At 43.1% G+C, this 13,371-nt stretch overlaps 2 protein-coding genes across 3 annotated transcripts in view; one reads left to right on the forward strand and one right to left on the reverse strand.

The window, feature by feature from the left end:
• LOC124038378 (semaphorin-4G-like) overlaps positions 1 to 13,371 on the reverse strand; it is a 53,939-nt gene that overhangs the window by 17,164 nt on the left and 23,404 nt on the right. For both annotated transcript variants that reach the window (XM_046354192.1, XM_046354193.1), the window contains exons 3-8: positions 3,153 to 3,301; positions 2,054 to 2,116; positions 1,661 to 1,759; positions 1,218 to 1,311; positions 838 to 951; positions 345 to 499 (exon numbers count right to left, since the gene is read on the reverse strand). In XM_046354192.1, coding sequence (XP_046210148.1) covers positions 345 to 499; positions 838 to 951; positions 1,218 to 1,311; positions 1,661 to 1,759; positions 2,054 to 2,116; positions 3,153 to 3,301 — 674 coding nt within the window. The remainder of the gene's footprint in view (positions 1 to 344; positions 500 to 837; positions 952 to 1,217; positions 1,312 to 1,660; positions 1,760 to 2,053; positions 2,117 to 3,152; positions 3,302 to 13,371) is intronic.
• On the forward strand, positions 5,827 to 7,831 carry LOC124038379 (tubulin beta chain-like). Its single transcript, XM_046354194.1, has 4 exons — positions 5,827 to 5,883; positions 6,034 to 6,142; positions 6,376 to 6,486; positions 6,625 to 7,831. Exons 1-4 carry the CDS (start codon positions 5,827 to 5,829, stop codon positions 7,683 to 7,685), a joined length of 1,338 nt encoding a protein of 445 aa, XP_046210150.1. The 3' UTR covers positions 7,686 to 7,831.

Consider the following 13,371-nt stretch of genomic DNA (forward strand, 5'->3'; position numbering starts at 1 on the left):
CAAAACACACTCTCTTTCTACTAAAGTCGAGGGCAAGCGGTTTTTCGGCGCACAATGCTCAGAAGTGTTGACTAGGTGGTATCTAAGCTGATCAAATCAGATCATTTGACACCTGTCCTCAACAAATAATATCTCACTTTGACATTTTCTTCAGTGTCTAAAAGTCCTTGCCCTGGTACAGTAAGTCAGTGCCTAATGCCCACAGGGTCACCCTACCCTGCTCTTCCTTCATCTCTTTCTCCCTCCTCACCACTCTCTCCTGGCTTCACATGGTGTCTGCTCCTGGCTCTTCTCAACCTCCCTTCCAACCCACACCCTTCTCACCCCCTTACACCTCTCCTCACCTTACAGACTCGTCCAACCCGTGCCACTCTAATGTGGCTGTAGTATGGTGTCTGCTCCTGGCTCTTCTCAGTAAAGAAGTAATAGATTTTATCATCATCTCCGGTGGTACTGCCCTCACTCTCCCTCACCAGGGCACTGCCCACAAAGTCAGCCTCTGGGAACAAAGAAACACAGACAGCGTAATGAAACATGCCAACTCTTCACTTAGAAATGAATTAAAACTGTTCAAGCAAATAAAACCTATCCTTTTAAATAACAGGCAGAACAGAAGGTGCTGCTTGTCTTCTTTGAAGACCTGGTGACTTGAGCATGAAAATAAGCATTCAAATAGATCTTTGAGAAGGACCATAATGGCCAAAGAACCTGGAGGGTGGGAGGGATGGGGCTCATAGGTATTGGTCCTTTGAGAGGATTTGATCCAACCCCAGGGTACTCACCATCTAACCTGCATGTGTTCTTTGTAAGGATCTCTTCTAGCCCCAGGGTACTCACCATGTAACCAGCGTGTGGGTGCCTCCTCTGTCCTCACTGTGGGGGAGGGGGAGTTACGTCGGACATCCGGGAAGCCCCGGAACTCATACTGAGACGCTGTGTACATCTGCTGGTCTGGACCAATACAGGAACAGCAATGGTTATTGGTAGGTTTACATTTCAGAACAAGTATGACATTAGCATTGAGCATAAATAAAAATTGTGAACCCCCCCCCCCAAAATAAAAATTATAATTATTATTTTATATATATATATATATATATATATTTTTTTTACATCTACACTTGGCCAAAACATTGGCTCTCATGTTTGGTGACAACACATCTCAATAAAGGACTACAGTAGTCATGTATAACAGGGTCTAAGAATGGTTGTCTTACCTACGATGAGGCCAGTGTAGCCTGTAGCAGGTCCATATGGACACTTCTCTCGGCCCTCCTCAAACTCAGATGATACTTTAAACCTCCCCTCATCCTACACATGAGAACAGGAGGTTAGGGAGGCTAGTGACACAGTGCTATAAGGGGAAAGCGGGATACCTAGTCAGCTGTACAACTGAATGCCTTCCACTGAAATGTGTGTTCCGCATTTAACCCAACCCCTCTGAATCAGAGAGGTGCGGGGGGCTGCCTTAGATCGACATCCACGTATAGCATAATATGTTTCATATTGTGTCAATTACTGTGGAAGGGGGAGAGAATCGACCGACACAATACCTTGAAGCAGTTTTTCTAAATAGCTAGAATACCAAATAACCCATTGAGAAATTATGACATTTTTTATGCATGTTCATTCTATGACTTAGTATGCTTAGATTCCTTACTATGTATGCACAGAGAGGTCTGAAGGCGTAAGTCCCACACATGTAGAGATGAGTTGAGTTAAATCTCTGGAGAAACCTGATGTGGTTATAACACTCGGTCTGTTGAGAGAGAGAATACATTAAAAGAGAGAAGAGAGAGAGAGAGAGACTATGAGACATGAGTGAGGGCGAGAGAGGGAGGGATTGTTGAGATGAGTAGATTTAAACCTCCTTGGGAGAGAGAGGGAGATAAAGAGAGGGTGAGGAAGAGAGCTGGAGAGAGAGAGGTTGTGATGAAGGCACACTGCAAAATAATAAACATATCACAGAGAATAAGAAAGAGAGAGAGGGATAGGTTGTGCTCTAAGGAGAAGACGCACACTAGCTGGGATATGAAGAAATAAAGATACCTACCTTATTGTCTTTCCCTTTGCTCAGACACTGCTGTTTTTGCTCCGTCGAGGCTTCCCATTCAATCTGATAGAGAGAAGAGAGAGAGAGAGAGAGAGAGAGAGAGAGAGAGAGAGAGAGAGAGAAGAGAAACGGAAAAAGAGAGAGAGAGAGAAAGGGAAAAAGGGAGAGAGAGAGAGAGAGAGAGAGAGAGAAAAGAGAGAGAGAGAAAAAGAGAGAGAAGGGAAAAAGGTAGAGAGAGAGAAAGGGAAAAAGGTGGAGAGAGAGAGAGAGAGAGAGAGAGAGAGAGAGAGAGAGAGAGAGAGAGAGAGAGAGAGAGAGAGAGAGAGAGAGAGAGAGAGAGAGAGAGAAAAGGAAAAAGGGAGAGAGAAAGGGAGAAAGAGAGAGAGAAAGGGAGAGAGAGAGAAAGGGAGAAAGAGAGAAAGGGAGAGAGAGTGAGAGAAAGGGAAAAGGGAGAGAGAGACAGAGAGTTAGACAAAGGATCAGTTCAGGTGAGAGAGAAAGAAGGGAGTGTTGTTCATGACAGTTTGATCTGTTTCATCTGTACAAATCTATCACACACTTCTACTACTTGATCTTTGTGGAGCATCTATACTATGTTAGTGGAACGTTAACAAGGGTTCTTGACTAACTACGTTTACAACTGTTTTATGGCAGGGTGTCATGTTAAACAGGGCATTGAGTTTCTGTCCTAGTGTGGCTAGATTAAGTGACAGAAGATCATCATTTTGTGCCCTTAAGGATAACTAGACAGTGGGCTAATGTTCTTGGAGAGACAGTCACTGCGTCCTAATAATATCTCCCTTTTCCTGAAGTGTACACTCGTTCACTACTTCCCAGTTCCCACAAATCTGAAAAGCATTGGATTGGTGTAGGCATGACCCACATTTTTTTATATCAGTCATGTCTTTCAAATCATTGGAGGAAAGTGAACAAGTGCACACTTGGGAGATAATTAGGACCTAGCCAATGACTCAAGGTGGGGTTGTTTACCTTGCAATAAAGATGTTTTGTATAAAATAGTGGGAGTGGTAAGATTCCAAATCCTCTACTGTAAGTTCCCTGAAATCACAAGTATGCACAATCTCGCTCTCTCTCTTACAGTGCGAGCTGTGCCGTCTGAGATGTCTGTGGCGTTGAGAGAGAACGCGGCCCCCCGGGCCCCCACATAGAGAAGACCCTTGTCCTCCTCTAGTAGCAGAGTACTGTAGTTCACTACTGAGGACTGGAAACGTCTGCAGCCCAACAGACCTGGGGGGAGATTGAGGACAGGAGGGATGAGAGAGAGCGAGAGAGAGAAAGTTAAGAATTAATAATAATTTATTAAAGTACGTGCGTGCCTGTGGGTGCGTATGCCTGTGCCTGTGGGTGCCTGTGACTGTGGGTGCCTGTGCCTGTGGGTGCCTGTGCCTGTGGGTGGGTGTGCCTGTGGGTGGGTGTGCCTGTGGGTGGGTGTGTGTGAACCTGACTCAGCAGTATAGCATCTGCTCTAATTAGTTCTCCAGTTGAGAGGCTATGATATACTAATGACCAGACATAGTGATTAGGGTCAGCATCAGGAACATAGAGATATAATAATTAGCAAATCATTCTAAAACATTTGGAAATATTGAACTTTTATCAATTACAAACCCTCCCCTGGACTGAAATAAAAACACTAAACGCTCCCCTAGACTGAAATGAAAACACGAAACCCTCCCCTAGACTGAAATAAAAACACTAAACCCTCCCCTAGACTGAAATGAAAACACAAAACCCTCCCCTAGACTGAAATGAAAACACGAAACCCTCCCCTAGACTGAAATGAAAACACGAAACCCTCCCCTAGACTGAAATAAAAAACACTAAACCCTCCCCTAGACTGAAATAATGTTTAAACCATGTCCCTCCCCAATATTCCTCCATGTAGGCCTACCCTGTTCTGTAAATTAAAAATGGTCCTTAATGCAGGTTTTGTGCACATGTTTTAACTCCATATTAGCAGAGCAAAACAAGAACATTTAAAATGCTTGTTTTGTTTGAGTTCAGGGCGTGGCGGCACGCCTGCACATGGTTTGGGTATGATTTTAAATGACTTTTCTGGAGAATAAAGTAATTTTGTTTTCCTAAAACAAAAATTTTTGGAATCATACCACTGCAATCCCCAAGTGAACACAAGATTAGCTATGTGATTAGTGATAACACATTCTTAGAAAATTGGGATGACTGGCAGTTGAGGGGAAAACAACATTAATAATAATACATGTGCACAGAATAGAGGATCCAAGGGTACCGTTTTAACAGAACAGGACCTTTTAGAACTCTCCGTTGATCAGATGTGGTAGGAAAGGAAGAAGATCAAACACACAGGGATGGATCTCATAAAGATATGTGTTGTGTTAACACAGCAGGATTATTTTAAACTTTAGTCATTACATTTGACATTTTAGTCATTCAGCAGACACTCTTATCCAGAGCGACTTACAGTTTGTGCATTCATCTAAAGATTCACAGTAAGTACACGTTTCCACTCCTTCAAGACAGTTGGAAAAGCATTCCAGGTGAAGCTGGTTGAGAGAATGCCAAGAGTGTGCAAAGCTGTCATCAAGGCAAAGGGTGGCTACTTTGAAGAATCTAAAATCCCAAATATATTTTGATTTGTTTTAACATTTTTCTGGTTACTACATGATTCCATATGTGTTATTTCATAGGTTTGATTATTCTACAATGTAGAAAAAAGTACAAATAAAGAAAAACACTGGAATGAGTGCGTCCAAACCTTTGACTGGTACTGTAAAAAAGTATGTACCTCAAACACCTTGTACCCCTGCACATGGATATAGTACTGGTACTCTCTATAAATAGCTTTATTCTTGTGTATTTTATTTCTCGTGTTATTTTAATTGTTTAGTTGGGAAGGGCTCGTAAGTAAGCATTTCACGGTAAGGTTGTTAATTTGCCGCATGTGACAAATAAAATGTCATTTGATGAGGGATCCATTTAGGATTGGTCATCGTTACCCCTACCTCCTTGGAACATGCATAATTCTGACTATGAGTGATCCCTGTCAGATCCACATTATGACCTAAAGTGAAGAACATTACAAAATATTACATTTTCCCTCTAATTTATTGAAAGTGCTTCAGCAGTAACCTATGTACCTAGGGCCTGCTTCATACAGCATCTGCATACCAAACGGCACCCTATTCCCTTGATAGTGCTCTACTTTTGACCAGGTATTCCCTATATAGTGCTCTACTTTTGACCAGGACCCATGTAGATCACCAAATAGGGAAAAGGGAGGCCCCTGCTAAAGCACTCATTTATCCAGCTGTATTTCTCGCAGGACAGGAAGTTAGCGGGCTAACCCATACTGTGTGGCTAATTAGCGTTGGAGGCTTACACACACTGAGAATCAAACACAGAATTTAGCAGCTGTCGCTAACACTGCGAGGGGTCACAGAGGACTACGAGAACTATGTATACAATGTTCAGTTGAGGGGTAGCTAGCAGTGGTTCTGGTTCGATACTTCTGCAGGTGCTAACTACTAATCCCTCACAAGGCTCTGTGTGAGCACAATGCAGACCAATAGATTTTAAAGTCTGTGTCGTGCTCCAGGATGCAACCCCACTCAGTCCTACACGCCAAACCCACAGGCGTCCAATAGAAGTGCAAGATAAATTGTCCGGTCAACAGTCCATTCAACACATCCCAAACACTTTACCTTGGTGTGAGACTGGGATCAGGGCTCTCTGACATCTGCAAGAGGATAAATACGCATTGCACAAAGGAAAAGATGCGAGAAATCGTTTACATTCAAGCTGGCCAGTGTGGCAACCAGATCGGCGCAAAGGTGATGTATAATATAAAGAGATAAAAATTCAGTACTCAGTCCCCCCCCCTTCTCTCTCTCTATCACTGTCTTGTTCTCCTTCTTTCTATCATCAATATCATTGACTTTTTCAGAGGTGTTTGGTTAGATTTGACTGTGCTCTCTGTCTAGTTCTGGGAGGTGATTAGTGAGGAGCATGGAATCAACTGCACTGGGGACTATGTGGGCGACTCAGACCTTCAGCTGGACAAGATCAGTGTCTACTTCAACGAATCCTCGTGTGAGTCTCTCTCTGTGTCTTTAATACAGGAGTCAACATTCTATGTCAATCCCTGTAAACATCCCTTGTGTATTTACATTAGTGTATTAATAAAATGTTTTAGTGCAGTAACAGTGATCAAAGTAATTCTCATTGCGTACTCAAATGTATTAGGGAACTACATGCAGCAAATGTGCGCATTTATCCAGTCCATTCCCTTAATCAAGTGTCTCTGTGTGATTGTCTCGCCCCAGTCTCCAAGTATGTCCCCAGAGCCATCCTAGTGGACCTGGAGCCAGGAACAATGGATAGTGTGCGCTGCGGACACATAGGACACCTCTTTAAACCGGACAATTTCATCTTCGGTCAGTGGGGGTCTCTGCTTTGTGATGATGTCACCAAACCAATTTTGCTCACTGTGTACATTATTAGCTGCCTAAATCATCCATAAACCAGCTTAAGTTATCCTTATAACAAACTACCTTATCTCCCCCATGCTCTAGGTCAGAGTGGAGCTGGTAACAACTGGGCTAAGGGCCACTACACAGAGGGAGCAGAGCTAGTGGAAGCAGTGATGGACGTGGTGAGGAAGGAGGCAGATAACTGTGACTGTCTCCAGGGCTTCCAGCTTACCCACTCCCTGGGCGGGGGCACAGGCTCCGGCATGGGGACCCTACTCATCAACAAGATCCAGGAGGAGTACCCCGACCGTATGATGGCCACCTTCAGCGTGGTCCCCTCCCCTAAGGTGTCGGACACGGTGGTGGAGCCCTACAACGCCACCCTCTCTGTTCACCAGCTTCTAGAGAACACAGACGAAACTTTCTGCATCGACAATGAGGCGATCTACGACATCTGCTTCCGCAAGCTCAAGCTCCCCACACCCACCTACGGAGACCTCAACCACTTGGTGTCGGTCACCATGAGTGGGGTGACCACATGCCTTCGCTTCCCAGGCCAGCTCAACGCCGACCTCCGCAAGCTGGCCGTCAACATGGTACCCTTCCCCCGCCTGCACTTCTTCATACTGGGCTTCGCCCCGCTCACTAACAGGGGGGGCCTGCAGTACCGTGCCCTCACCGTGCCTGAACTCACCCAGCAGGCGTTCGACGCCAAGAACATGATGGCAGCCTGCGACCCGCGTAACGGGCGCTACCTCACTGCGGCGATGGTGTTCCGGGGTCACATGTCTATGAGGGAGGTGGACGAGCAGATGCTGGCCATTCAAAACAAGAACAGCAGCTACTTTGTGGACTGGATCCCCAACAACATTAAGACAGCGGTCTGTAATATCCCACCCCCTGGACTCAAGCTGTCCGCCACCTTCATAGGTAACAATACAGCCATCCAGGAGCTGTTCAAGCGTCTCTCTGAGCAGTTCACCGCTATGTTCCGTCGCAAGGCCTTCCTGCACTGGTACACGGGAGAGGGAATGGACGAGATGGAGTTCACCGAGGCCGAGAGCAACATGAATGACCTGGTGTCTGAGTACCAGCAGTACCAGGACGCCACCACTGAGGAGGAGGTGTTTGAGGATGAAGAGGAAGAAAAAGGAATAGCCTGAGATCCAGAACAATAATGTAACTTTCTTAAACCATCAAATAATGGGCCGTACCAACACCAACAAAATCGTAATGATGGTGCAAATGCATCCAATGACATTTTCACATGACATTTTTCATGATTTTTTGTTGTTGCTTTGTCTGAATGTCTATAGCAGTTAGCCCAAGCAGGGTCCCAAAATGCCTTGCCGTCTCAGAAATGGATAGTGACTTCAAGTAGCACTTATTATGTATATAACCCATATTGAAGCCACTTTGTAATTAACTTCTTCTCCTGAATGCATTATGTGTTACGTAATATTTATATTATTAAAGTTAAGATTTTTTTACTGCACAACGTTTGGAATTCTATTTCTATGGTTGGTGGGAGTCAAAGTTCACCTTTATAATAAACGATTGCATGCATCTATCATCGCATTTGCAGAGGAACAATAAAATAACATTCCTAATGTCATAAGGAGGTCTAGGCTACAAGTATGCACTATGCTATTTTAGGCATATGTGAAGCAGCTCGCTTGCCAGCCATGGTCCCAGCAATTTGAAATATTTTTGAATTTTCAGCGGAATGCTGTCGAGGGGTTCCGCCTGGCCTAGAAAGGTTAATACAATTGGTTGGCCTAGGCTACAGCATACAAAGCAGAAAGAATACAATTCCCAAATAATCAGCTGGACAAAAACGGTTGTCTGTCTGAGCGACCTGCTCCGCCCGCAGCATGAAACATATGGCCACGCCGCAATGATCTCTGTCGGGACCCGCATGCTCTCTAGCCTACATTCGGTAATAGTAGTCCTAGTCACTGCAGCCTAATATGTTAATTTAACTCACGACTTAAAAGTTCATCGAACTCACAAATTTAATAAGACCATTCTGAATAGAGGCACATTCGGGGCTTTTCTAAACACATTACATGGAGACAAGTAGAATATTTTTTAATACCACAAAAATTAACAAAATGACACAGACAAACTTAGATAATTATAAACAATCTTGTCTTGAGTGTAACCAATAGCCTAGGCCGACGGAAAGAGGGGAGACAAACAGATTGTACCATATGACATCCATCTAGCCTGGGGGAGAAAATGATAGTCCTAAAAAAAAAAACTTTCCAGAGGCACAGACTCAATGATAAAGAGTGTGACGGCTGGGCTTAGTCTCGGAAACCCGACCAACAGGTAACCGCAGTGCCCATGATCCCACCCAGACTGTCTTGGTAAATTCTAAATGGGAAAAACTAAATGTTCCCGGGGAGGGTCCTTTTCAGACAGACAACTATCCCAACAAATGGCCTGTAGGCAGACATGCCAGAACATTCAAATTCAAAACGAAAGTGGCTTTCAGATGTATATTTTTAGGCCACCTGTGGCGTTCCGGTTCATCTGCTCTGTCGTATTGTCATCACATGTTAAGGTTGAACACTGAGTTCCTCAAAAGCCTGTGCAAAACAAACTAAGTTGGAATAGTTACCACTTTATTACTATATGTAATCAGTAATGTTAGTATTATTAATATTATATTGGAATATGTAATATGCGTACATATTTAAGGAAAGTTTTAATTTGCAGTGTACAAACTTAAACATGATGAACAGAAATGACATTTACTCTAACGGGTGGCCAAAAATACATATATGAAAGCCACACCTCCAATCTTCTGATAGGCTGCCACCTCTACAAGATATTATTACAAAGGTAAAAATAATACCTTTACAAGAGGGATTCATCAAAGACCGTTTTCAGAAGGGTTCCTCAAGGAACCTTTTTGAACTGGAAATGTTCCCCCAGTGTGGTAATTCTTTCAGGATCAGTTTAGCCTTTTGTTCACAACTAATAACATCACATGGACAGGGGGAATCTGTTGCTAGATCAACATTCCTATCCTGATTCATGGAAAGAGAAGACTTGTGGACAAGAAACGTCTGATTTCTTCACCCCGTGAAGGTACTAGCAGCTGGTATATTTTGTTTAAGTTGTATTAGATTATTGTCTGCAACTGTGGCTGAGCACTCACACACTTAATTATCAACAATAATTGTACACTCATAGAAAAAAGGTTCTGGGCTGTCCCATAAAAGAACCCTTATTTGTACCTGGTACAATCCTTTTGGTTTTCATGTACAGTTGCTTGGAAAAGTATTCACCCCCCTTTGCATTTTTCCTATTTTGTTGCCTTACAACCTGGAATTAAAATTGATTTTTTTGGGGGGGTTGGTATCATTTGAGGTACACAACATGCCTACCACTATGAAGATGCAAAATACTTTTTATTGTGAAACAAACAAGAAATTATACAAAACAACTGAAAACTTGAGCGTGTATAACTATTCCCCCCCTTCCCCTAGTTTGGCACATCTAGCCACTGGGATTTGTGTCCATTCTTCAAGGCAAAACTGCTCCATCCCCTTCAAGTTGGATGGGTTCCGCTGGTGTACAGCAATCTTTGAAACATACCACAGATTCTCAATTGGATTGAGGTCTGGGCTTTGACTAGGCCATTCCAATACATTTAAATGTTTATCCTTAAACCACTCAAGTGTTGCTTTAGCAGTATGCTTAGGGTCAATGTCCTGATGGAAGGTGAACCTCTGTCCCAGTCTCAAATCTCTGGAAGACTGAAACAGGTTTCCCTCAAGAATTTCCCTGTATTTAGCGCCATCCATCATTCCTTCAATTCTGACCAGTTTTACCATCCCTGCCGATGAAATACATCCCCACAGCATGATGCAGCTATCACCATGCTTCACTGTCGGGATGGTGTTCTCGGGGGGATGAGAGGTGTTGGGTTTGTGCCAGACATAGCTTTTCCTTGATGGCCAAAAAGCTCAATATTTGTCTCATCTGACCAGAGTACAATCTTCAATATGTTTGGAGAGTCTCCCACATGCCTTTTGGCAAACACCGTACGTGTTTGCTTATTTTTTTCTGGACACTCTTCCATAAAGCCCAGCTCTGTGGAGTGTATGACTTAATGCGGTCCTATAGACAGATAACCCTGAAGGAGCTCCACAGCGGAGATTGAATTATCTTTGGTCTCTTTGTTCCCTCTCTGATTAATGCCCTCCTTGCCTGGTCCGTGAGGTTTGGTAGGCAGCCCTCTCTTGGCAGGTTTGTTCTTTCCATTTTTTAATAATGGATTTAATGGTGCTCCGTGGGATGTTCTAAGTTTCTGATACATTTTTTTATAACCCAACCCTGATCTGTACTTCTCCATAACCTGGCCTGTTTGGAGAGGTCCTTGGTCTTCATGATGCCCCTTGCTTAGCGGTGTTGGAGACTGGTGACTGTCAGAACAGGTGTATATATAGAGGTCATGTGACAGCTCATGTGACACTTAAATAAAGCCAACCTGTGTGCAATCTAACTAATTATGTGACTTCTAAAGGTAATTGGTTGCACCAGATCTTATTTAGGTAAATACATATGCAGACACCACTTTTCCGTATTTAATTGTTTAGAATCTTTTGAAACAATACTTTTTAATTTCACTTCACCAATTTTGACTATTTTGTGTATGTCCATTACATAAATCCAAATAAAAATCTATTTAAATTACAGGTTGTAATGCAACAAAATTGGAAAAACACCAAGGGGGGTGAAAACTTTTGCAAGGCACTGTAGAACCATATGTGGAAAAGGAACAGAAAAGGATTTTCCTTTTAGGTTCTTAAAAATCTTTTATTTTTTTATTTTTATAAAGACTGTACTGTGTAGCTACTTATCTAGCGACTTATCAATAACAAGTGCCTCTCTATGGGCCAATTTCCCTGGACTAAGAAGCACTTCCAAGGTACAATCTCTACTGTTTGTTAGTTTAGAAATGGGCTAAGTCTGTGTACGGAAAACCACCCTTATATGCAGTAGAGGCTGCTGAGGGGAGGACGGCTCATACTAATGGTTGTTACGGAGCGAATGGAATGGCATCAAACACATGGAAATTACATTTACTCTACATTTACTCCACTCCAGCCATTATCACATACCTTTGCTCCCCAATTAAGGTGCCACCAACCTCCTGTGCTTATACATTTTATATGTATTACACTACGTTGCTGGAAAACCTTGGTAGAGCATGTGCGAAGTTAGGTCCTGTAATGCCCATATGAATTTACTTTTTAAAACTTTTTTTCAGCTTCAGCCCAGCCTAACTGGCAAGTTTCTGTGTTTCATTTCTTATACTAGGTTTGAAATCCTATCTTTCTTCAGTTTTTTTAACTTCCCAGTGACTAACATTGAGATTCATCAGACACAAAGGAAAGGTTCCATATTACATTACTTCTGGATGACAGTATTACGAGCCTATTGTATTATCTCCCCTGGAATCGTGTGAGATCTTCTGTAAGCAGAATTGTGAAAACAATGCCATTCTCACACACACACACACACACACACACACACACACACACACACACACACACACACACACACACACACACACACACACACACACACACACACACACACACACACACACACACACACACACACACACACACACACACACACACACACACACACACACACAGTCATTAAGAGAGGGGACAATGTGTGTTGCCGAGACAATGCCTGAGTTTAGGGGCGAACTGATTTGGAGGCCCCAGGCAGAGACCAGTCAGGGTAATCCTAGAATTTTGCTTCACTAAGGCAGAAGAGTGTATGAAGGAAAATAATAATATAGTTAAACTCTTGGTAAATAATATGGTCTATAGCGTATCATGAGGTATTCTTTTATAGATATATACAGTTGAAGTCGGAAGTTTACATACACTTAGGCTGGAGTCATTAAAACTCATTTTAGTAACAATAGTATGCAAGTGTAAATAACACGGGACCACGCAGCCGTCATACCGCTCAGGTAGGAGACGCGTTCTGTCTCCTAGAGATGAACGTACTTGCGAAAAGTGCAAATCAATTCCATAACAACAGCAAAGGACCTTGTGAAGATGCTGGAGGAAACAGGTACAAAAGTGTCTTTATCCACAGTAAAACAAATCCTATATCGACATAACCTGAAAGGCCGCTCAGCAAGGAAGAAGCCACTGCTCCAAAACCGACGTAAAAAAGCCAGACCACGGTTTGCAACTGCACATGGGGACAATGATCCCACTTTTTGGAGAAATGTCCTCTGGTCTGATGAAACAAAAATAGAACTGTTTGGCCATAATGACCATTGTTATGTTCGTATGAAAAGGGGGAGGCTTGCAAGCCGAAGAACTCCATCCCAACCGTGAAGCATGGGGTTGGCAGCATCATGTTGTGGGGGTGCTTTGCTGCAGGAGGGACTGGTGCACTTCACAAAATAGATGGCATCATGAGGTAGGAAAATTATGTGGATATATTGAAGCAATATCTCAAGACATCAGTCAGGAAGTTAAAGTTTGGTCGCAAATGTGTCTTCCAAATGGACAACAACCCCAAACATACTTCCAAAGTTGTGGAAAAATGGCCTAAGAACAACAAAGTCAAGTTATTGGAGTGGTCATCACAAAACCCTGACTTCAATCCCATAGAAAAAGTGTGGGCAGAACTGAAAAAGCGTGTGCAAGCAAGGAGGCCTACAAACCTGACTCAGTTACACCAGCTCTGTCAGGAGGAATGGGCCAAAATTCCCCCAACTTATTGTGGGAAGCTTGTGGAAGGCTACTCGAAACATTTGACCCAAGTTAAACAATTTAAAGGCAATGCTACCAAATA

The sequence above is a fragment of the Oncorhynchus gorbuscha genome, linkage group LG06 (assembly GCF_021184085.1).
Source record: "Oncorhynchus gorbuscha isolate QuinsamMale2020 ecotype Even-year linkage group LG06, OgorEven_v1.0, whole genome shotgun sequence".
Classification (NCBI taxonomy): Eukaryota; Metazoa; Chordata; class Actinopteri; order Salmoniformes; family Salmonidae; genus Oncorhynchus; species Oncorhynchus gorbuscha.

Excerpts from the sequence above, each read along its gene's own strand:
- LOC124038379 (XM_046354194.1), top strand. The coding sequence starts at position 5,827 with ATGCGAGAAATCGTTTACATTCAAGCTGGCCAGTGTGGCAACCAGATC. Across the intron at positions 5,884-6,033 it reads GCAACCAGATCGGCGCAAAG|TTCTGGGAGGTGATTAGTGA; the intron begins GTGATGTATAAT and ends CTCTCTGTCTAG. Across the intron at positions 6,487-6,624 it reads ACCGGACAATTTCATCTTCG|GTCAGAGTGGAGCTGGTAAC; the intron begins GTCAGTGGGGGT and ends CCCATGCTCTAG.